Consider the following 23,529-nt stretch of genomic DNA (forward strand, 5'->3'; position numbering starts at 1 on the left):
CTCAGTGGCAGAATTCTCACCTGCCTTGCCAGAGACCTGGATTTAATTCGACATACCCAGACTTTTGCTCACAACATTCTCATTGCCTGAAACAATTTTCTCTTCTTTCCTTCCCCCTGCCTTCCAGCTCAGCTATGGATCCTACCTATCCTTTAAGATTTAGCCCACAGAGTTCACTTGTCTCTCCTCCTGACTGTTTTGGAAAAACGTAAAACCTATGTGTTCTTCACCTGGATTTACTGCTTGTTAATATTTTGCCCCATTTGCTTTTCTTCCCTCTTTTCTAAGTGTGTTTATATGTATGCATATATACATATATGTATAGGTCTACACACACATAAGCATGCATTTCCTAAGAGCAGGGACATTCTCTTATTTAACCACATTTATCAAAAGAAATTTAACATTGATAAAATATATAGTGCAGGGGTCCACAAAACTATAGCCTGGGGGCCAAATCCAGACCACCTGTTTTTGTATAGCTTGCAACCTAAGAATAGTTTTTTAGAGGAGGCAAAGAAGAACATGAGAAAGAGACCCAAAAAGTGACCCACACAACCTAAAATATTTATTATCTGGCCCTTTTACAGAAAACGTTGGGGGACCCCTTAACTGATAAATAGTTCCTATTTTTAATTTAAACATGTGAAACATCCACATAGTCAGAGTCAAATTATTTAAAGCAAGTGTCCTTCAGAGGACTCCCATTCTTTTCTTTATCCTCCCACCCTGTTTCTACCCTTCTTTCTGTAGTTAACCTGGTTTATCTTTCCTGTGATTTGTTTTGTAAAAATCAGCAATAAACGTGTATCTCTTATATATAAAATACATACACAACCCATACATATTACGTATGTCCAAACATACATATATTATCATTCCCCATTCTTTATTGCCCAGTAGGGTAGCATGCAGGGTATATTCTTTTCCATCTTGCTTTTGCAGTTAATGTATCTGAAAGTCACTCCATGGTTGTTCCAAGAGATCATCCTCATCCTGGTATGTCATTAGTCCCTTTGAATTTTTTGTGAATATGTCAAGGTCTTTGGATGTAAGTTATTGATATTCTTATAGCTCATTAGTACAGACTGTATTTTTTTACCACCATAATTTTTTATTATAAACTTGATATATTAATCTAATTCTATGCAAACAATATTAAGTGAAACAAAGGACTGTAGAAAAAAATACTGTTTCTAAAATAAGATGCCAAGAGGGAAGGCAATGGTGGTGCAGTGGCAGAGTTCTTGCCTGCCATGCCAGAGACCCGGGTTTGATTCCCGTGTGCCTGCCCATGTAAAAAACAAACAAACAAAATATAAGATGCCAAGAGTCATCCTAGATAGGCATCACGTATGTCCCATAATTAGATATAATTATGGAAAGCCTACTTTTTGCCAGGCCCTAAGGAGAGAGGAGAGAGGAAAAAAATTCCTGCCCCAATAAAGATTATATCCTGGTAGGGGATGGAGGGTAGACAAATTAACAAATTCTACAGTATATTAAAAGGCTCTGTTCTAGTTTGCTAGCTGCTGGAATGCAATATACCAGAAATGAAATGGCTTTTTAAAAGGGGAATTTAATAAGTGGCTGGTTTATAGTTCTAAGGTCGAGAAAATGTCCCAATTAAAACAAGTCTATAGAGATGTCCAATCAAAGGCATCCAGGGAAAGATATCTTGGTTCAAGAAGGCTCATGAAATTCAGGTTTTCTCTCTCAAGCAGAAGGGCACATGGTGAATACAGTCAGAGTTTCTCTCTCATCCGGAAAGGCACATGGTGAGCACAGTCAAGGCTCCTCTCTCATCTGGAAAGGCACATGGCAAACACAGCATCATCTGGTAGCTGCTTCTCCTGGCTTCCTGTTTCATGAAGCTCCCTGGGAGGCATTTTCCTTCTTCATCTCCAAAGGCTGCTGACTAATGGACTCTCTGCTTAATGGTGCTGCAGCATTCTCTGCTCTTTCTGAATCTCCTTCATTCTCCAAAACATTTCCTCTTTTATAGGACTCCAGAAATGTATAAAGACCCACCCAAATGTTTGGAGACATGTCATCACCTAATCCAGTTTAACCATCACTCTTGATTAAATCACATCTCCAAGGAGATGATCTGATTACAGTTTCAAACATACAGTATTGAATAGGGATTATTCTGCCTTTATGAAATTTGATTTAGATTAAAACATGGCTTTTCTAGGGGACATACACCCTTTCAAACCAGCACAGGCTCCATAAGAGCTATGGAGAAAACAACACAGAAGGATGAGAATACAGGAGAGAGTGGGGAGAGCAGGGGAATATTGCTGCTTAAATATAAAAATATGAGGGTGGGCCTCATCTTGGAGGTAACAGCATTTGACACAAAACTCAAAAGGATGCACCCTGGGCAGTGCAATGGTGGCTCAGTGGTAGAATCCTTACCTGCCATGTTGGGTTCAATTCCCAGAGCCTGACCATGCCAAAAAAAAAAAAAAAAAAAAGGACACACCACACAGCCTAATAGGGAAGATATACAAATGCACTTATTTCAGCTAAAGTTCTATAAAACAGGTATCACATCCTGCCAGTTCTACCAGCTTAATTTGCCTTTCCTTCCCATCTCCTCTGTATCAGTACTGGTTCTCACATATTCTCACTCAGATTATTGCTACAATATCCTAACCCATCTACCCTTCCCTGAGACGCCATTAACTCCCAAACTAGCCATCCTCTGCTATAATGTTGATCTTCCTAAAATACAAACCTAATCATGCTTTGGTTCCCAAAGTCATTGTCCTCTACTCTACACATAAGTCCTAAAATGCACAGGTACTTCTCTGTGGCTGGAATACACATCTCCAAATGGTCAACTCCTGGGTATCCTCTTAGGCTTTTATGAGAGACCATTTCCTGCCATAACTTGCCCTGCCCTCAACGCACACTGTTCAGTGCTCCTCTCCAGTCCTCTCATAGCCCCATCTATCTACACCCTTACGTTGGTACATATGTGTACTGTAACACTGAAGTTGGATGTCCTCCCACTAGCTGAGTTACTGCAGAGCACAGGAAAGCTGAACAAAGCTCACACAGAAGACCCTAATTTTAAAAATTATTAACTAAATATTCATTGAATGAATGAATGAATGAATGAATGCAGAGCTTCTGCCTTTCAGGAGCTTATGGTTGAGGAGAGCAATGCCCTTATAAACATGCTTCCCAGCACTATGTTTACTAATCTAGTATCTCTACATTTAAAGTCCCTACATTGTACCAGCTGGATTATAGAACAAGTAGAAACAAGATGCTCAAATGTTATAGTACTCCGAGTACAGACTGTATTTTAGGGGCTTAATATAAATACATAAAACATCTGAAAATGCAGGAAAGCTACTAAAGAAATAATCTGTTATGATTCCATTCAAAAATTATTAGTGTTGCTTTGATTTGATTATGAAAGACCTTGAAAGTTAGGCTGAAGAACTTAGGCTTTACACAGTTACATAATAAAAGGAGTCAGGATATGGTGGAAATATTTTGAGTGATTTGTTTTGACAGCAGAGGTGAAATGAAGTGTGAGGGAGACTATGAAATAGGACGCTTTTTTAATATTATCTATTTTACGTGAGTCACCCTCATCTCTACCTTGGTTTCACATTCAGAGACCTCTAGCATCTGATCCCAGATACTTTTTTAATGTTAGGTGTATTGAGGTATGATTTACATACAGTTAGAATTTCACTTTAAAAAAAAAAATTCACTTTTTAAGACTTAGCACATTGTTCAGCTGTGTAGCCTCTGCTATAATCAAGATATAGAGCAGCTCCTTCACCCCATAATTCTCTCATGCCCCTTTGTAGTCAACCCCTCCAACCTCTGGTAACCACTGATTGTTCTCTGCACTTATAGTTGTGCCTTTTCCAGAATGTCTTAGAAATGGAATCGTACAGTATGTAGCCTTTCAAGACTGGCTCCTTAAAGCAAAATGCAATTTAGATTCATCCATGTTGTTTCATGTATCACTGTTGTGTTCCTTTTTTATTGTTGTGTAGTGAATTTTTGTATGGATACACGAGTTCATTTATCCATTCTTGGTTTAAAGTCATTTGGGGTGTTTTTCTGTTTTGGTGATTATGGATAAAACTACCATAAACATTCACACACAAGTACTACATAATTTTCTAGCCTTATCTGCAACTGTTCTCCATATTCCATGTGCTGTGACTAAGAAACTCCTCTGCACTGGTCATTTTCCTGCACATAACCGTCCCTTACATTGATGGTACATTTATTCTCCTGGTACATCTTCTTTCTTTCCCCTTTCAGCTATATTTTACCTTACTGTTGAGGTCATTTCAAAAGCTATCTTTATTAATTCTTAGATGTTTCAGGACACTTATTTTATTTCAAATTACAGGCATTCATGTATAGCATCTCCCATATTAGACTTGAGTATGTTCTGGATAGGGACTCAATTTTTCTTTCCTCCCAGCACCTGGCACATAACTTGCTATTTTAACAGCCCATTATGAGTGAATGACTGGGGTCTTTGGTGCCTGTAGTCATGAGGGAGGAGCAAATTCACACGGTTCTGTATATTCTTGCCTGTTCCTACCTGCAGTAGATTGCCCCGAGGAATCTATCTTCTCTATATTGGCAGATATGATCTGGATTAAGAGAAACCTAGGCTTTGGTGCTACTCACCAAGAGCACTATTGCATTTTTATTAGCATGAATTAGTGTACATTCTTTCAAATGCTGGGGGTGGGTTGGCGGTTGTGGTACAGTTATATCTGTGTTCTTGTAGATGACTTCTTGGAAATCAGAATGCTGTATATTTACCCACAAAAGCTAACCTTACAGTTGATTTGTGGTTCTAACTTGGAAAATCACCATGAAACTTAGGAGAGAGACTAAAAAATGATTAGAGCTACCTGACCTGGAAAAAGAAAACATGAAATAATTCAAAATATGCATCAGTAATGTCTTTGTATAACTTCAGTGGGTGGATTTTGCTATAATGAGATTGGAGATTGGTGGTCGTTAAGAAATTCACACAATGTCTATAGTGATTTCTCTTGGGCTTAGGCTTGCCTAGGACACCAGACTCTAGGATTTCCCAGCAGACTTCCTGTGCCTCTTCAGACTGTCCAGAAAGAACTAAACGAAAGGTGGCCCTCTCTGAGATCACCTCCCCTTCTAAAAGGTCTCAATGGGCTGGACTTCAGACCCTGACTCCGGCTCTGAAAACCCAAGAGAAAACTGGAGAGATTCCACGTTCTTGTACCCAGGACGACAAGCAATTTTCACCTGAAAGTCACATGATCTTGAGAACCCGAGTCCCTTCTTTGAAAACCACTCTCAGTGAAGAGAGAAAACTTACCCCTATCAGGGGGGGACGGAAATCCCCAGTGGTGTCTTCCATGGTCCTGATACCAGAAAACATCAGAGAGAGGTGAGTTGGGGATACTGCCTTGCTTTCTACAGAGCGAGTCAAGATAGATCCTCCATGTGATGTGGTATGTGTGAATCACCAGCAAAAGAATTAGAGGTGCGTCACAAACAGGCCATGCTCCAGACTCCCCCGGGAGCTTTTCCAAAATGCGTACTTTGGGCTCTTCCCAGACCTAGTGAATCAGTCTCCAGGCTCTGGGCCCTGGAATTTGTGTTTTTGAAGTGTTCTTTGGATGATTTAGATATACCTAACTGACATTTGGGGATCACTGCTCCGGAAGATAATTTCCCAAAACTGAATTGTTTCATGGTATAGATTTTATTACTTACTGTGTGGCTCTTTGCTGCATTTTAGCAGGCATTTTTCTTATTTTTTTTTTTAACTGAAAACCATACTCAAATACATGTAAGAACATAATGCTTCTAGAACAAACTTGTCAGTTTGACATTGGGTAATGTTTCTAGGCAATGAGCCATTATAAATAAAGATGTGGCAAGCCATAAATTACACATGTGTTTCCTGCCCAGAAACTCCAGGTTGCTTGATAAATGCTTTATATTGAATCTGGAGCTGCATTTCTACTAATCTTGAGCCTCGGTGAATTGTAAAATAATTCATAATTGTATTAGAAAAAAAAAAGACAAAAAACTGTATTGATATTAGTATGTTCTGATCTTAGGGAGGGGGAAATGGGGAGTCTGATTTAATTGTTAAGCTTTAGACAAACTTTCATCCCTGGGTTTGATTCACTCTTCAAGTATGAACTTTTTAGCAAAGTGTGATTAGTTCCTTCCAAAGTAGCTATAAAAAGAATAGGAGCCAGTCAGGCTACCTGACTATTTTTTTAGTGCTGTCGTGGATCCTAAGTGTCCAAAACTACTTCCCATAAACTCGCTGTGATATCTTGCAGGGAGGCAAAAGAACCAGAAGCTGAGAATGAAGCTACAACTACTCCCCATCGTATCCGCAGAAAGAGTTCTCTTTTGACTTTGAATCGAATTAGGCAGCAACTTCGGTAAGGCTGCTCCTTGAAAAGCAGAAAAATATTTATGGCTGCTACCTATAATATCTATTATAATCTTATCTTTGAAAACCTCGTATATTGTTATTTACTAATCCATTGACATTTACCTTTCACTTATTATGTCTGGAATTATGTTAAGTTCACATAAATGCTATAGCTAGAAAAGGGCAAGAGATACTGTCCTGGATTTAGGTGGCTCTCAGAGCTCCATAATCATCATGTCCAGCAAGAACTGGTGATGGGGCACTGTACTGCAAAGTTCCTAAAGCCATGAGTTTTGATTCTGATAGGCCTGGATTTGAACCTGGTCTTTATGGATGTAACCTTGGGAAGGTTGCTTAACCTTTCCAAGCCTCAATTTTCTAATCTATAAAATGGGAATAATAATATATGGCCCACAAAGTTATATGATTCAATGAAATAATATAAAGCACTTAGCAGAGTGTCTCAGAAGTAAGCACCCAAAAAGTGGACCATAGCCTATGTTGCCTGATCACAGGAGAGACTAATACCTCTAATCCACATTGACCTGTTGAGGTAGCTTGTCTTATTTAGGCTTTGAACACTGAATATCAGAATATGTCCCACCATCCAGGTTTTTCGGTAATAGTAAAAGTGACAAAGCAGATAAAGAGTTTCTGCCAGTGGCAGAGATTTCAGATTCGAGCAACGAAGAGGAAGAGGCATGCACACCACCCATTCCAAGGAGAACACCCAGCCATGTGTCCAGGAACCTACACTCTTCCACAAAGTCACCCTCACAGACCTCTTCTAAGACAACAAAGAAAACTGTAAGGTTCTTTTGGGTTTATTTTCTCTAGTAAAGCATCCCTTTGTTAATTTAAGAGCTGTCGTGCCCCAGGTCACACAGTTAGTAAGTGATGGCTGAATTCAGAAGAAGGGGTCTTCTCATGTTTAAATATGTCTGAGAAATGTTTAGATTAAACAAAGTTAAATTGGTTTCATTATCACATGACTTCTTAGATCTATTAATGTATTAATGTTCATTGTGACCTTCCTAGAGATGATTAGTGTGTGTTTTTTCCCTGGTTCTTTGACCAGGAACCTTTTTTCATGGAGCAGCTTGTCCTTTGGAATGCAGTTGGGAAATGCAGTTAGGAGATTTTTTTCTAAAGCTCATCTCCTTTTTTCCATATCAAGATGTGACTGGGCTTGGGTTGAGGTCAAATAAAGACCTCCAGGAAGAAAGAGGAGGTTTCCCCAAGCACTCTATTGTGAATTATGGAAGTCCTGAGATAAAATTCAACCATATTTTCAAAGAAATCTAGATCTTTGAAAGATCTTGAAGGATCTCATAGCTTCAGCCTAGTTTATGCCTCCTACCTTTCCCTGTATTTGGACCAAGTAGTTAGGGTTTCTTAATAATTTCTAGTCTCCACCTTCCCCTCCATTTTTTAAAATTCATATCTTTATGGAAATAATTATAGATTCACACATAGTTTTAAGAAATAATACAGAGTGATTCTGTATTCCCTTTACCCATTTCCCCCAATGATAAGATCTCCTAAAACTTTAGTACAATATTGTACCTGGGATATTGGCATTCTTTCAAGATATTTTACTTTTAAATAATATTTAATCCATATTTCTATACATTCTTTACTCAGGTTGTTTTCAAATCCTGGTACTGAATGAATTAGAAAAAAGCAAATGTATGTGGACCATGAGCAAAGTGTATGTGTAATTGTGAGATAAGAGAGGGAGAAACATGGTACTTTATAGAGAATGGGACTAACAGGAATTTACCACTTCTCTTCCTTTTATCAGGTCATCATGAGTCAAATTTGTTAATGTGTTTTGCTGGGTGTTTTGCTTTGTTTTTTTTCCTTCTGAAATATGTTCTCTTTTTGAATACAGCTCAAGCCTCGAACACCACGTCATGCTACTCCCCAGATCCGCAGCCGAAACTTGGCTGCCAAGGAGCCAACCAGTGTGCTGGAGGAGGCCCGGCTAAGGTAATGCTGCTTTTGGGCCCTTTTCACCTAGTAGAGGCCTCCTTTCTACCTTCCGTTCACATAAAACAGGAGTAATTTGTAGTCAGTCATTTGTGTAGGTAATAAAGGTAGGGAGTAAAATGAATGTGTGCATTTAGAAAGAAGAAACCTCTGTCAAGCAGCATCCTATGGGCAGGCTTTGGAAGGAGCAGACCTTCCAGTCTCCTGCCATCATTTTCTCAGGGATGGAAGATGATTAGTCAGGATATTGCTGCTCAAATATGGGCCTTTAGAGCCACGGGGGAACTTTTTCAAAGTTTATAAACCTAGATCCTGCTAGAAAGCAGCTGAATTGGAATCTCTCCCGTTGCTATGCTCCCTTAATCCATGAGTTAGGTGGAGTAACAGAGGCCAAGTATTAAAGAGGGCAAATGGAGGAAACTGAGAATGAAGGCATTCCTTTGGATTTGTGATTGAGATGTGATGGAAAAACTATAGACACATCTTTTCCACTTACTATTGAGTAAATGGTAAAATCCTAAAGTCCTCCTTTCTGCCCCATTCACCACCAACTGCAGGCTCCATGTTTCTGCTGTACCTGAATCTCTTCCCTGTCGGGAACAGGAATTCCAAGACATCTACAACTTTGTGGAAAGCAAACTCCTTGACCATACTGGAGGGTGAGTCATGCTGAGGTAGGCCAGATATTGTGGGGGAAAGGACCCCGATAGTGTACCATCTAGGCCCAGATGTTATAATTCACTCACATATTCTTTTGCCAGTATCAGAATAGGCAAAATCATTGCTGAATTCCAAAGCTTCTGAAGTAACTTTTGTTGCCAAAAGTAGTTCTATAGGAATAGAAATGATGCCCATGAAAATGGCCTTCAGTGAGTAGGCAGTTGTTCAAGTTTGCTTGCTGCTGGAATGTGATATACCAGAAATGGAACAGCTTTTAAAAAGGAGAATTTATTAATTTGTAAGTTTACAGTTCTGAAGCTGTGCAAATGTACATATTAAAGCAATGCTATAGAAATGTCAAATCTAAGGTATCTAGGGAAAGATACTTTTGTTCAAGAAGGCGATGGAGTTCAGGGTTTCCCTCTCAACTGGAAAAGCACATGGCAAACATGGCGACATCTGCTAACTTTCTCTCCAGGCTTCTTGTTTCATGAATCTCCCCCAGGAGTGTTTTCCTTCTTCATCTCCAAAGGTCCCTGGTTGCATTGGCTCTCAGCCTCCTGGCTCTCGTGGTTCTCATGACTGCTGCTCTCTCCAAAATGCTCCTCTTTTAAAGGATTCCAGTAAACTAATCAAGACCCACCTGGAATGGGTGGGGGTCACATCTCCCTCTAATCAAGGTTAATACGCACAATTGGGCGAGTCATATCTCCATGGAAATAATCGAATCAAAAGATTCCAGCCTGCATTGTTGAATAGGGATTAAAAGAAATGGTTGCTCCCATAAAACTGTATTGGGATTAAAACATGGCTTTTCTAGGGCACATAATCCTTTCAAACCAGCACAGCAGTTTACGTACAGCATTGTTTATAGAATGATTGCACTGTTTATAGAATGATTCTATGTAAGTTCTCCGCTGCCATGCCAGAGACCCAGGTTCGATTCCTGGCACCTGCCCATGCAAAAAAAATAAAAAAAAAGAAAGACCTGTATAGACATATCCTTTTCTGACCTGTTTCCAAGGATGATTCTCCCTGCCCTTACCTCAAGGGTCTAGTCCTTCCCTCAGGATATATTCCCACTCTCCTAACTTATTACAGTATGAGTAGGCTGATACAGATCTAGCCCAAGGGTCTTCTTTTCTTGCCCTAGGTGCATGTATATCTCTGGGGTTCCTGGGACAGGGAAGACTGCCACTGTGCACGAGGTGATCCACTGCCTGCAGCAAGCAGCCCAAACAAAAGATGTGCCTCCCTTTCGATACGTTGAGGTCAATGGCATGATGCTTACAGAGCCCCATCAAGCCTATGTACAAATCTTGCAGGTAGGCAAAGCTGGACCTTTTGGAAAATACAGTTTCTTGGTGGCACCTAGAAGAATAAAGTTTTCTTAATTTTGAGTATATTACATGCTTATTTTATGCCAGCCATTGTCCTGTGTATAGAGGTAGCAAGGGTGAGGAAGGCAAAATTCCTACCCTCAAGAACCTTAAAAATCTGGGTGCTGGATAATGAATTACTGGAAGCCAATAATCACCAACATGGAGAAAGCCATTCGCTTGCAGGTGGCAGTGTGGCAAACCTTGGGAAAGGCAGGGAGTTAGAGGAGGTAGGCCAGAGTGTGACTCTTTTCTTTTTTTACATTTATTTTTATTGTGAAATATAACATATGCAGACAAGTGATAAATTTCAAAATACATTTTACCAAATAGTTACAGAGCAAATTTCAAAGTATGGTATGGGTTACATTTTCAGAATCTAGCTTTTTTTTTTTTTTTTTTTTTTATTGATTAAAGAAAAAAAAAGAAATTAACCCAACATTTAGAAATCATTCCATTCTACATATGCAATCAGTAATTCTTAATATCATCACATAGATGCATGATCATCATTTCTTAGTACATTTGCATCGATTTAGAAGAAGAACTAGCAAAACAACAGAAAAAGATATAGAATGTTAATATAGAGAAAAAAATTAAAATAATAATAATAGTACAAAAAAAAAAGACAGACAAAAAGAAAACCTTTAGCTCAGATGCAGCTTCATTCAGTGTTTTAACATGATTACTTTACAATTAGGTATTATTGTGCTGTCCACTTTTGAGTTTTTGTATCTAGTCCTGTTGCACAGTCTGTATCCCTTCAGCTCCAATCATCCATTATCTTACCCTGTTTCTAACTCCTGCTGGACTCTGTTACCAATGACATATTCCAAGTTTATTCTCGAATGTCGGTTCATATCAGTGGGACCATACAGTATTTGTCCTTTAGTTTTTGGCTAGACTCACTCAGCATAATGTTCTCTAGGTCCATCCATGTTATTACATGCTTCATAAGTTTATTCTGTCTTAAAGCTGCATAATATTCCATCATATGTATATACCACAGTTTGTTTAGCCACTCGTCTGTTGATGGACATTTTGGCTGTTTCCATCTCTTTGCGATTGTAAATAACGCTGCTATAAACATTGGTGGGCAAATGTCCGTTTGTGTCTTTGCCCTTAAGTCCTTTGAGTAGATACCCAGCAATGGTATTGCTGGGTCGTATGGCAATTCTATATTCAATTTTTTGAGGAACCGCCAAACTGCCTTCCACAGTGGTTGCACCATTTGACATTCCCACCAACAGTGGATAAGTGTGCCTCTTTCTCTGCATCCTCTCCAGCACTTGTCATTTTCTGTTTTGTTGATAATGGCCATTCTGGTGGGTGTGAGATGATATCTCATTGTGGTTTTGATTTGCATTTCTCTAATGGCCAGGGACATTGAGCATCTCTTCATGTGCCTTTTGGCCATTTGTATTTCCTCTTCTGATAGGTGTCTGGTCAAGTCTCTTTCCCATTTTGTAATTGGGTTGGCTGTCTTTTTGTTGTTGAGTTGAACAATCTCTTTATAAATTCTGGACACTAGACCTTTATCTGATATGTCATTTCCAAATATTGTCTCCCATTGTGTAGGCTGTCTTTCTACTTTCTTGATGAAGTTCTTTGATGCACAGAAGTGTTTAATTTTGAGGAGCTCCCATTTATTTATTTCCTTCTTCAGTGCTCTTACTTTAGGTTTAAGGTCCATAAAACCGCCTCCATTTGTAAGTTTCATAAGATATCTCCCTACATTTTCCTCTAACTGTTTTATGGTCTTAGACCTAATGTTTAGATGTTTGATCCATTTTGAGTTAACTTTTGTATAGGGTGTGAGATACGGGTCTTCTTTCATTCTTTTGCATATGGATATCCAGTTCTCTAGGCACCATTTATTGAAGAGACTGTTCTGTCCCAGGTGAATTGGCTTGACTGCCTTATCAAAGATCAAATGTCCATAGATGAGAGGGTCTATATCTGAGCACTCTATTCGATTCCATTGGTCGATATATCTATCTTTATGCCAATACCATGCTGTTTTGACCACTGTGGCTTCATAATATGCCTTAAAGTCAGGCAGCACGAGACCTCCAGTTTCGTTTTTTTTCCTCAAGATGTTTTTTAGCAATTTGGGGCACCCTGCCCTTCCAGATAAATTTGCTTATTGGTTTTTCTATATCTGAAAAATAAGTTGTTGGGATTTTGATTGGTATTGCATTGAATCTGTAGATCAATTTAGGTAGGATTGACATCTTAACTATATTTAGTCTTCCAATCCATGAGCACGGTATGCCCTTCCATCTATTTAGGTCTTCTGTGATTTCTTTTAACAGTTTTTTGTCGTTTTCTTTATATAGGTTTTTTGTCTCTTTAGTTAAATTTATTCCTAGGTATTTTATTCTTTTAGTTGCGATTGTAAATGGGATTCGTTTCTTGATTTCCCCTCAGCTTGTTCATTACTAGTGTATAGAAATGCTACAGATTTTTGAATGTTGATCTTGTAACCTGCTACTTTGCTGTACTCATTTATTAGCTCTAGTAGTTTTGTTGTGGATTTTTCCGGGTTTTCTACGTATAGTATCATATCGTCTGCAAACAGTGATAGTTTTACTTCTTCCTTTCCAATTTTGATGCCTTGTATTTCTTTTTCTTGTCTAATTGCTCTGGCTAGAACTTCCAACACAGTGTTGAATAATAGTGGTGATAATGGACATCCTTGTCTTGTTCCTGATCTTAGGGGAAAGTTTTCAATTTTTCCCCATTGAGGATGATATTAGCTGTTGGTTTTTCATATATTCCCTCTATCATTTTAAGGAAGTTCCCTTGTATTCCTATCTTTTGAAGTGTTTTCAACAGGAAAGGATGTTGAATCTTGTCAAATGCCTTCTCTGCATCAATTGAGATGATCATGTGATTTTTCTGCTTTGATTTGCTGATATGGTGTATTACATTAATTGATTTTTTTATGTTGAACCATCCTTGCATACCTTGGATGAATCCTACTTGGTCATGATGTATAATTCTTTTAATGTGTTGTTGGATACGATTTGCAAGAATTTTATTGAGGATTTTTACATCTATGTTCATTAGAGAGATTGGTCTGTAGTTTTCTTTTTTTGTAATATCTTTGCCTGGTTTTGGTATGAGGGTGATGTTGGCTTCATAGAATGAATTAGGTAGTTTTCCCTCCACTTCAATTTTTTTGAAGAGTTTGAGGAGAGTTGGTACTGATTCTTTCTGGAATGTTTGATAGAATTCACATGTGAAGCTGTCTGGTCCTGGACTTTTCTTTTTAGGGAGCTTTTGAATGACTAATTCAATCTCTTTACTTGTGATTGGTTTGTTGAGGTCATCTATTTCTTCTTGAGTCAAAGTTGGTTGTTCATGTCTTTCCAGGAACCTGTCCATTTCATCTAAATTGTTGTATTTATTAGCGTAAAGTTGTTCATAGTATCCTGTTATTACCTCCTTTATTTTTGTGAGGTCAGTAGTTATGTCTCCTCTTCCATTTCTGATCTTATTTATTTGCATCCTCTCTCTTCTTCTTTTTGTCAATCTTGCTAAGGGCCCATCAATCTTATTGATTTTCTCATAGAACCAACTTCTGGTCTTATTGATTTTCTCTATTGTTTTCATGTTTTCAATTTCATTTATTTCTGCTCTAATCTTTGTTATTTCTTTCCTTTTGCTTGCTTTGGGATTTGTTTGCTGTTCTTTCTCCAGTTCTTCCAAGTGGACAGTTAATTCCTGCATTTTTGCCTTTTCTTCTTTTCTGATATAGGCATTTAGGGCAATAAATTTCCCTCTTAGCACTGCCTTTGCTGCATCCCATAAGTTTTGATATGTTGTGTTTTCATTTTCATTCGCCTCGAGGTATTTACTAATTTCTCTTGAGAATCTAGCTTTTTTTATTAATGAGCTGTTCATCTTAGAACAGTTAATGTCCAGTCATAAATGTGTAATGATTTTGGAGGAAGTTCTGGGATCAGCCTCTGATTCATTTGTATTTCAAACATAGAGAATTTCTTCCTTTTATTACCTTCTCTTTAAAAAAAAAAACTTTTTATTATATAATATAACATATATAAAAAGCAAAGAAAGTAAAAAAGCAATTTTCAGAGCACTCTTCAACAGTTACAGAACAGATCCCAGAATTTGTCATAGCCTACCATACCATCCTCTCAGATTTTTCCTTCTAACTGCTCCAGAATATATATATATATATATATATTACCTTCTCTTTTCATGTCTTCTCTTGTCCTTCCAGGATAAGGTTAAGATTAAAGTAGAAGGCAGAGTATTGGATACTTCACTATTGAATCGTCAGACTAAATAGCTTTCTCCTTTTCCAGATTGACCACAGCTTAAAAGTGTTTTTTTATCTCCAACGCAGAAGCTGACAGGCCAAAAGGCATCAGCTAACCATGCAGCAGAACTGCTGGCAAAGCGATTCCGCTCCCGTGGGTCCTCTCAGGAAACCACCGTGTTGCTTGTGGATGAGGTAAGGTGTCTATGGGAGGATTGGAGAAGAGGGATGGTCCTTTACTGTGATGCTCCAAGAGCAATCACTGGACAGGAAGGAAGTCCTGGCTCCCTTCTTCATTCATTTGAACATTTTCTCTGGTGGTGAGTGATACGGGACCCTTGACTTCCTCTCTGCTGCTTTGGCAGCATGACCTAAGAAATGCCTGTAGACAAAACAATGATAATAAGTCCTCGTGCTGGAGCCCTGCTTTAGTCTCTGTGATGTACCCTGCATCTCTCTCCATTTCCTTGCCAGCTTGACCTTCTGTGGACTCAGAAACAAGATGTAATGTACAACCTCTTTGACTGGCCCACTCACAAGGATGCCCGTCTTGTGGTCCTGACCATCGCCAATACCATGGATCTGCCAGAACGGATCATGATGAACCGGGTATCAAGCCGACTGGTAGGTCCTAGGGTAGTTCTCAAGCTGTTCTTTCTGATCCATAAGCTGGACAAAGTAGTTAAAAAAAAAAACCACAGGAAGCTAAAATAAATGGAAAGTAAGAAATGTGATTGCTGAAGTGTTTATGGTTCCTATATTTTGGAATGTATCTGTCACCATTGTATGATTTTTTGCACATATCACAACTTCTTGGTGTTCAGCTTCCTGTGCAAAGTTTTAAACTGCATAGCTAAAATGGAAGTTCAATTATTTTGAAAAGTATTTCAGCAGGGATTAAAGCAGACATGGTTTCTGATCACATGAACCTTGCAGTTCAGCAAGAAGTACAACATTTAATCAATAATTATAAGCATGATGAGTGAAGCCACGTTCTGTAGAATGCATATTGTAGATCCTGGGATCCTCCCACTCACATTAATTAGAGCACCTAGTCTTAAATTTAACAGAAGAATAGTTTGGAAACTACTGCCCTCATAATACTACTGGCCACTGTCAACAATGAAAGGACCTTACAGAGAATCCAAGATGAGGAGGAAATGTTGTGTAAATTGATATATGTGACCTCAGAATCAGATTTGGGGACCTGTTGGTTGCTTTCCATCTGGACTGTCAGAGCGGGCAATCAATGAGCATATTCCTCTATCATCTCCCACCCCCAGGGTCTCACCAGGATGTCCTTCCAGCCCTATACTCATAACCAGCTACAGCAGATCCTAGTGTCCCGGCTCAAACATTTGAAGGCCTTTGAGGATGACGCCATCCAGTTGGTAGCCAGGAAGGTAAGTCATACAGCTAGGAAGCTAGCTGTACCTACAAACTAGTCAGCGTCTTTGTCAAGCAGCTAAGGATACGAGGCCTGTGCTAGGTATTCTCTGGATGAAGAGAGGTTTAGGAAGTAGTGTAACAACAAATACCAAAAAATAGAATCAAAAGGCTGAAAAATTCCTTAACCTTCTCGTTGTATAAATGTTTCATATGAAAGGCCATGAGTATGGGAGGCTTAAATACAAATTAACATTAGTTGATTAAAGGAGCAAGCACTTTGATTATGAAAAGGCAGTACAGTCAGTCAGTAAGAGTGACCCAATTTCAGTTCTGGCTCTAAACTTATCAAGCATGTGGGAGGTTACAAAAGTTGCTTTAAAACTCCCTGACCCTACCTTAGATGGATAATCTCCCAAGCAAAGAGTTTCATGAGAGCAGTGAAGATTTGCCATGGCTTACCTTATACCCGCCTTCAGTGGCCCTAATGTTCACCAATGACAGCATGAAATTGGAGAGGCATCTAGAATAAGGATCAGCAAACCTGTCTGTGAAGGACCGGGTCATAAATATTTTAGGCTTTGGGGTCCTAACAATCTCTGTTGCAACTACTTGACTTTGCCCTTGCATTGCCAAAGCAGCCATAGATAGTATGTAAACTAATGAGCATAACTGCTCCAATAAAACTTCACTAACAAAAACAAGGCAGCAGAGCAGTTTGTTGACCTAGGGCATCAATTTAACAACTTTGAGCCATTCCTCATTTTAGCCTCCCTTGCCAAAACCATCTCCTGAGCCTTTTGAGGATTTCTAGTGTGATTTAAATATGTTTTAGATTTCTCACTCCTGGCTTAGGATTTAGCTTTCTCCAGTCTGCTAAGTCAACCAACTTGCAGGATTGAATTGCTGGATACTCCTCTCCTGTTGCTTTCCTTCCCTTCCTTTGAGGATTCTTAATTTTTTATTGAAGTTTCAGGAGGAATCAAAATTGGATGCCTGCATTCAACCTTCTAATTCTACCCAAAACACTTGCCTCTAATTTCAAACATTTTAAAAATATCTTTACATGTAAAGAAACATGGCTGTTTTATATTCTGTATCTTATAATTGTGCTGTCTGAAGCCTTTATGGGTCTAGTTCTGAAATCAGTTGATTCTACAGGTTCCTATACATATATGTTCTTGTTTCCTTGTCTTTATGCATTGATATATATATATTTTTAACTATATGCTCATGTTCCTTAGGGCTTTGTCTGCAGAAAATTAATGGAGGTTTGGGTTGAAGTTGAGTTCATTTAGAATTTGTTTTTGCTTCTGTCAGTTACCTTGTGATACCACGAACTGGGACCTTTTTTTTTTTTTTCTGGGACCATTTTAAATAGAATTTTCCAGTAGAGGTGTTTAGGAGACAGCATAAATTTGGGCTGCAAATTCATGTGAAAGCTGGCTTGTGGTTGCAGGAACGTTCCCCCCCCCCACATCCACCTAGCCTAATTAGACATTTTTTTTTTGCTATCCCTTTCTGGATAATGGGTTTCTCTTTCACCCTAAACTGAGGTTGCTGTTTTTTAGGGAGGGTGGAGGTCAGTCCCAAGTTTATGTGGGGTCTCCTGTTAGTCTTCTTGGGTGGGCCCTAGCTTTTTCTTTTGTCTCCCTTACTCCTGCAGCAGCCAGAAAGTATGCTTAAAGTCACCAAGGTGAAAGTGCTTTGGGTATTCTTTTGCCTCTTAGAGTTCCCCTTTCATTTGTCTTTAGTCCTCTGCAGTATAGCTCTTGAGTCCATGCTCTTGCATGGTACTGCTTCCTAAGGCGGTGGTAATGGTTATAGGAGGGAAGGAGAAATGATAAGGTTGGAACTTCTGTAGGACATCCTTAACATTGGATGTGGGAGATTAGAGGAAAGGAAGAATATAAGCTGGTACTCATATTTCTGTCCTGAATGACTGGAAAAGTGGTTTTTGTTTTGAATGTATTAGATTTGAATTCCGAAAACAAAAATATGCATAAAACACTTTAAAATGCTTATAATTCCACCTCCTAGAGATGACTACTATACTATATTTATATGTGGCCTATTCATAGTCCAAGAATTCCCTTGGTGAAACTTAAAATGCAAGTGGCATTATAAGGCAAAAAGAGGAGAGGATTCCCTCTGAAGGGAGTCTGAGACCCTCTTTGCCTCTATGCGCATGGAACAGAAGGGGTAAAAAGCAAAGCTGTTGGCATTGTAGGTTGGTCTGATTCATCTAATTACAGATTGTTCTCCTAGATCCTCCAGGCTTTGTGGCTTCCTTCCCATCCCCTAGTCCTGATTCTGGTTATTTTAGCCATTGACTAGGCAGTCCCCCATATTCGCCATGTGCTGTGAGGGAGACCTAGGCTCTGGTATCTCCATGTAGGCTCTGCTTCGGGTCCTTGGTCTTGGCTGCATCAAGAGGCACACTCTTCTCCTCACGCAAGGAACAAAAACCCTAGTGTTGCCAGATGGTTCAATAATGATGTTGGGCCAACAGTCTCTTTTTCTAGAATTTTTTTCTAAAATTATCCTTAATATTATATAAAGCTGAGAATTTCTGTCCATTCCATTGTGGAGTTATCCATATAACCAAGATAAAGATTTGGACTTTATCCAAAGTGTAATTTGTTCCTGTGCTTCCGCAAGATTCCCAGCTGGGACTAGTACTTAACTTCCCAGCAGCACCTTTCTTTTGTAGCTAAACACACAATCTTTTGATTCTTCAGGGCAGAGGTGGCAAGGGAGCCTCGAGTAATAAAAACGTTTCCCCTGTAGGTGGCAGCTCTCTCTGGAGATGCTCGACGCTGCCTGGACATTTGCAGGCGAGCCACTGAGATCTGTGAGTTCTCCCAAAAGAAGCCCGACTCCCCTGGCCTGGTTACTATAGCCCACTTAATGGAAGCTGTGGATGAAATGTTTTCATCATCATATATCACTGCCATCAAGTAAGATTCTTCTCCTTCCTTAACCTGAACCTTCCTGGAAGGTTACTGGAGAGGTCCAAAGTCTGAGAAGGCCATGGAAGCATGTTTCCCTTTCTCAACTTTTACTCATTCAACCTTTATTTACTGAAGACATTGTCCTTTTTGTTTGTTAAGGGGCATAATTTAGTCAGAGAGACAGAGGTAAACCTAGGAGAATAATTAGCATTTACTGAGCTATACGCTATACACTAGAGGTGTATAATGGATTACAGATGCTATAGGAATAAGCAGGGAGCACCTACTTCTCTCACACTAAATGAGCTCATGACAAGAGGGTGCTGGTATCTTTGAAATGCATGTACATTTGCAGATATAGTTGCTGTGTTCCCTTTCTTCCAAAGTCACATTTTCTGTATCAGTTGAGACTTTTGAGGCAGGAGTTAGTGGTGGAGGGAGCCTTGCCGAATAATATAAAGGAAAGTATATCCCATTTCTTTCTCTACCTTTTCTAGAGATGCAGAAAAACTTTATTTGACTTTCCTCTAGACTGGTGTGGTACTCAAGAAAATACATGTCTTCTCATTTCCTTTAAGAAATTCTTCAGTTATGGAACAGGGCTTCCTGAGAGCCATCCTTGCAGAGTTCCGTCGGTCAGGACTGGAGGAAGCAACGTTTCAGCAGGTGACCAATGATGTTTTTTCAAATCCTTCTGGGATCTGGTGTCTTTAAAATACCTGGAAATTTCTATCAATGCATACCAGTTTGTCTGTTTTGTGCCATTCTGATTATGCTAAAGAATATCAGGCCAGCACCTAATTTGCTATAATATTTCACCTTTAGGAGCTGGTTTCTGCATATTAGGTTGAGGGCCTACTGTATGCTAGAGACTGTCCTAGGAATGGGAGTTTCAAAGATGAGCAAGACATATTACAATGTTATATTGTAATGGGGGCAGGCTTTCCAAACAAGGCCATGTTATAAACCAAATCACAAAATCAGAATCCAAACACTGTATACTTTCAATTAGGTCAAATAAAAAGGAATCATTAGGGCTTATGCCTTACTGGTTCATTTTAAGCCTGGTGTCCGTTGGTAATGGGCTATCTTAGATGAATTTTTAAAAGAATGAATGAATGTGTAACTGAGTATGTATGTGAGACAGAGAGTATGTTTTTAGGCATCTTTATTTAAAACAGATTAGGAAAACATTTTTCTTTTCAGCTACTTTAGTGTGTTAGTGATAAATTATTTTTTAAAAAAACTTGGTTGCAGCTCATGTTTTGCCCATTATTGTTCCTCTTTTAGTGCCTGAGAAAGCTTTTCTGCAGAGAGTAATTTTCATTTTAGTTTATAAACATTTACTGAACAACTACAGAGTGCCATTAAGGATTCTTAGCTGAGTCAATCTCTCTGTTCTTGACAGGCTCTCATTCTGGTAGGGGCCGTAGACTCTACATAATTAGAATAATGAGTGACTAGGAGGTGCCACAGACTTGCCTGTCCCAGTGGAGGGCTTTGGGGTAGAAATCTGGGTTTCCTGCTATCCCCTCTACCTCCCTGTTTTTCAGTATTTTCTCTGGCCCTTTGTGGTTTTCCAGGGGACATGCCTAGGCATATAGTCACTGTATCTGGTAAGAAAAATGCCATTATAGCAAAATTTTTACTTGAAGTATGATAGTTCAGCTGTACAACTTTCAGTCCTGGAGACAAGGCCAGTTTATATAACAGTAACAGTTACTAGACATTTTATATCCATTAACTTATAAGGGCTATAGCAACATTTTATAGATAAAACTGAAACTCACAGAGTTGAAGTAACTTGCCCAGAGTTGCACATCTGGTAAATGGTAGAACCAGGATTCAAGCCTGATATTCTCTGATTCCAAGGCCAGTAGTACATTCTGTGTCTTTATTTGTTCACCATTGGGGTACCCACTGGTGTCTCCCAGGGATTTTAGTATCTTGGACACCAGATGTCTGACTTTCCCAAGAGGAGAAATAATTCCCAGACTCAGGAGTACCTTTCCTCTTAACCCTGCAGGCAGCTGACCTCGCTTTGCTTTTAATGTCTAGGTGTACAGTCAACACGTGGCTCTGTGCAGAATGGAGGGGCTGCCGTACCCTACCATGTCAGAGACCATGGCCGTGTGCTCACAGCTGGGCTCCTGCCGCCTTCTCCTCATGGAGCCTAGCAGGAATGACTTGCTTCTTCGTGTGCGGCTCAACGTCAGCCAGGATGATGTGCTGTATGCACTGAAGGAAGAGTGAGGGACTTCCTCAAAGAAGGACCGTGATCTGCTTGTTTGTAGAGAACCTAATTTCATTTTTCTAAGCACATGGATTCATTGTAGCAAAGTATACTGAATGGAAATGGCTGTTATATATTTTTAATTTTCCATTAAAAATTTTTTTTTCCAGAGTGTCTGGGAAGTTTACAGCATTACAAACTTCAGATTACAAAACCAAACTGTCCTTCCCACAATAGACCCTCCCTCTGACTTCTATTTCTGTTACTTACCCTTGCCTTTTATTTAATGGTAACATACGGTGTATAGAGATATATGCACACAGTATACTTGTATTTATATAAATACTTGTATTTATATAAAATAATTCTGGGAGAACCTATAAGAAATTGATTACATTGGTTGCCTGTAAGAAAGGAAACTTTATGGCCGTGGTCAGGGGTTGGAAATAAGACTTCTGGCATAGAAAATATAAGATATGGATTATTAAAATAAGGAGATGTAATTAATCTCTAAATAAAAATCAATTCCAATTAAAATCTCAGCAGGGTTTCTTTTATAACTTTGCAAATTAATTCTAATATTTATATGGAAACCAGCAGTGAAACAAACTGACAGCTCATGCCTTCACTTGTGAGGCACTGAGAAAAACACATCACGCATATAGTAAACCTGCCAAAAATGTTTAAATTTAATTTACTAATGAGAGCATTATCAGACTAATCCAGATTGAGAGATTCTGCAAAGCAACTAGCTATACTCTTCAATATTGTCAGTATCACAAAAGACATATGCAAAAAATACATGGAGGAACTATTTTAGATTAAAGGAGACTAGAGACATGTCAACTAAATACACTGCAGGTAACCTGATTGGCTCCTAGATTTAAAACTTTAGTTATTTAAAAAAAAACCTAAAGTTATTACATAAAGATTAAATTTCATGAGTGTGGTTATGTGGAAGAATGCCCATGTTCTTAGGAGATTCACAACTATATATTTAAATTCAAATAGTTCATAAATATGTGTATGTGTGTATATATAATGGACTGGGGATCGGTACCAGAATATTTTAAAGACTTTCATAAGAACAAGGAAAAATGGGTTGAAAGACATGTCATCCACAAATAAACATGAATAACCAACAAATCAGAGATATTAGATTGGCACAAAAAGCCTTTTTGTGATGATATGGACCAATTGGAACCTAAATGCCTCACCGACTATCAGAGTGCATATTGGGACTAACTACTTTGGAGATAATTTAGTAGTATTTAGTCTGGAAAATGCAGAAATCCTATCCCTAGGGATATACATTAGAGAAACATGTATATAAGGAGTCCTATTCAAGAATGTTCATAGCACCACTATGATGGCAAACCATTGAAAATGAATTGTAATTTCAAAATACCATACAGGAGTGAAACCAAAGTACCTGTATCAATATGGATGAAGGTTGCAAACAGGGTTGAGTGAAAGAGAATATATGCAGTACGACACCAATGGTAGCTTGCAAAAAAAAAATACTGTGCATTGCTAAAGGACAGAAAGTCTCAAGAATGAACTACTGCTGCAGGTTAGTGGGTACCTCTTTCGGAAAGGAAAGTGTTACAATATGAGAGATGTCCAGGAGACTTCAACTGTACCATGGTGTGTTTTCTTAAACTTGATGGTGGATATCAATGCAACTGTTATACTAATTCACACAAGAAACAGGTAATATTTATTGAGTGCCTACCATGTACCATGCAGTGTTTTAGATACTGGAGATAATGTTACAGAACAAAAATTTCTGCCATTGTGGAGCTTGCATTCTAATAAATGAAAAATTGTATCTTTTGCATATCTTAAGCATTTCATTATAAACTTTTTAAATGGGAATTTCGGTCCCTTCTCTGGTAAATCACTCAATAGCAACAAAGAGATGGAGAAGGTTTGTCCAAAGAAACGAAATCTTTGAAACTGCTAACTACAAAACATGTAAATTTGGAGACAGGAGATAGGGAGAAAGAGCAAGTGAGGTGGCAAGGCTTGTTTTGGATGGACAAACCAACATAGAGCATTTTTGTTGCCAATTAACTTGTTTGGTTTATTGATAAAATTTTACATACAAACATTACATACATGGTGTACAATCAGTGGCTCACAGTATCATCACATAGTTGTGTATTCATCCCCATGATCAGTTTTTGAACATTTGC

At 38.7% G+C, this 23,529-nt stretch overlaps 2 protein-coding genes across 7 annotated transcripts in view; one reads left to right on the top strand and one right to left on the bottom strand.

Moving 5' to 3' along the window:
- The window catches only part of PRPF38A (pre-mRNA processing factor 38A), an 83,451-nt gene extending 77,937 nt beyond the window's left edge, over nt 1–5,514 (bottom strand). Inside the window, exon 1 of the mRNA XM_077149654.1 lies at nt 5,360–5,514. The gene's annotated coding sequence lies outside the window, so the exon portion shown is untranslated. The remainder of the gene's footprint in view (nt 1–5,359) is intronic.
- The window catches only part of ORC1 (origin recognition complex subunit 1), a 37,251-nt gene extending 14,123 nt beyond the window's left edge, over nt 1–23,128 (top strand). For 4 of the 6 annotated variants that reach the window (XM_077149647.1, XM_077149646.1, XM_077149651.1 and 1 more), the window contains 13 exons: nt 946–999; nt 5,065–5,431; nt 6,342–6,446; nt 7,051–7,246; nt 8,334–8,431; nt 8,989–9,090; nt 10,245–10,416; nt 14,846–14,953; nt 15,233–15,382; nt 16,042–16,161; nt 18,935–19,104; nt 19,677–19,764; nt 21,157–23,128. In XM_077149647.1, the coding sequence (XP_077005762.1) occupies nt 946–999; nt 5,065–5,431; nt 6,342–6,446; nt 7,051–7,246; nt 8,334–8,431; nt 8,989–9,090; nt 10,245–10,416; nt 14,846–14,953; nt 15,233–15,382; nt 16,042–16,161; nt 18,935–19,104; nt 19,677–19,764; nt 21,157–21,351 (1,925 nt within the window). In that variant the 3' untranslated portion in view covers nt 21,352–23,128. The remainder of the gene's footprint in view (nt 1–945; nt 1,000–5,064; nt 5,432–6,341; nt 6,447–7,050; nt 7,247–8,333; nt 8,432–8,988; nt 9,091–10,244; nt 10,417–14,845; nt 14,954–15,232; nt 15,383–16,041; nt 16,162–18,934; nt 19,105–19,676; nt 19,765–21,156) is intronic. The other 2 variants (XM_077149649.1, XM_077149652.1) reach the window with 1 other exon arrangement.
- Nucleotides 23,129–23,529: the final 401 nt, after the last annotated feature.

This window comes from Tamandua tetradactyla, chromosome 2 (assembly GCF_023851605.1).
Source record: "Tamandua tetradactyla isolate mTamTet1 chromosome 2, mTamTet1.pri, whole genome shotgun sequence".
In the NCBI taxonomy this organism is placed as follows: domain Eukaryota; kingdom Metazoa; phylum Chordata; class Mammalia; order Pilosa; family Myrmecophagidae; genus Tamandua; species Tamandua tetradactyla.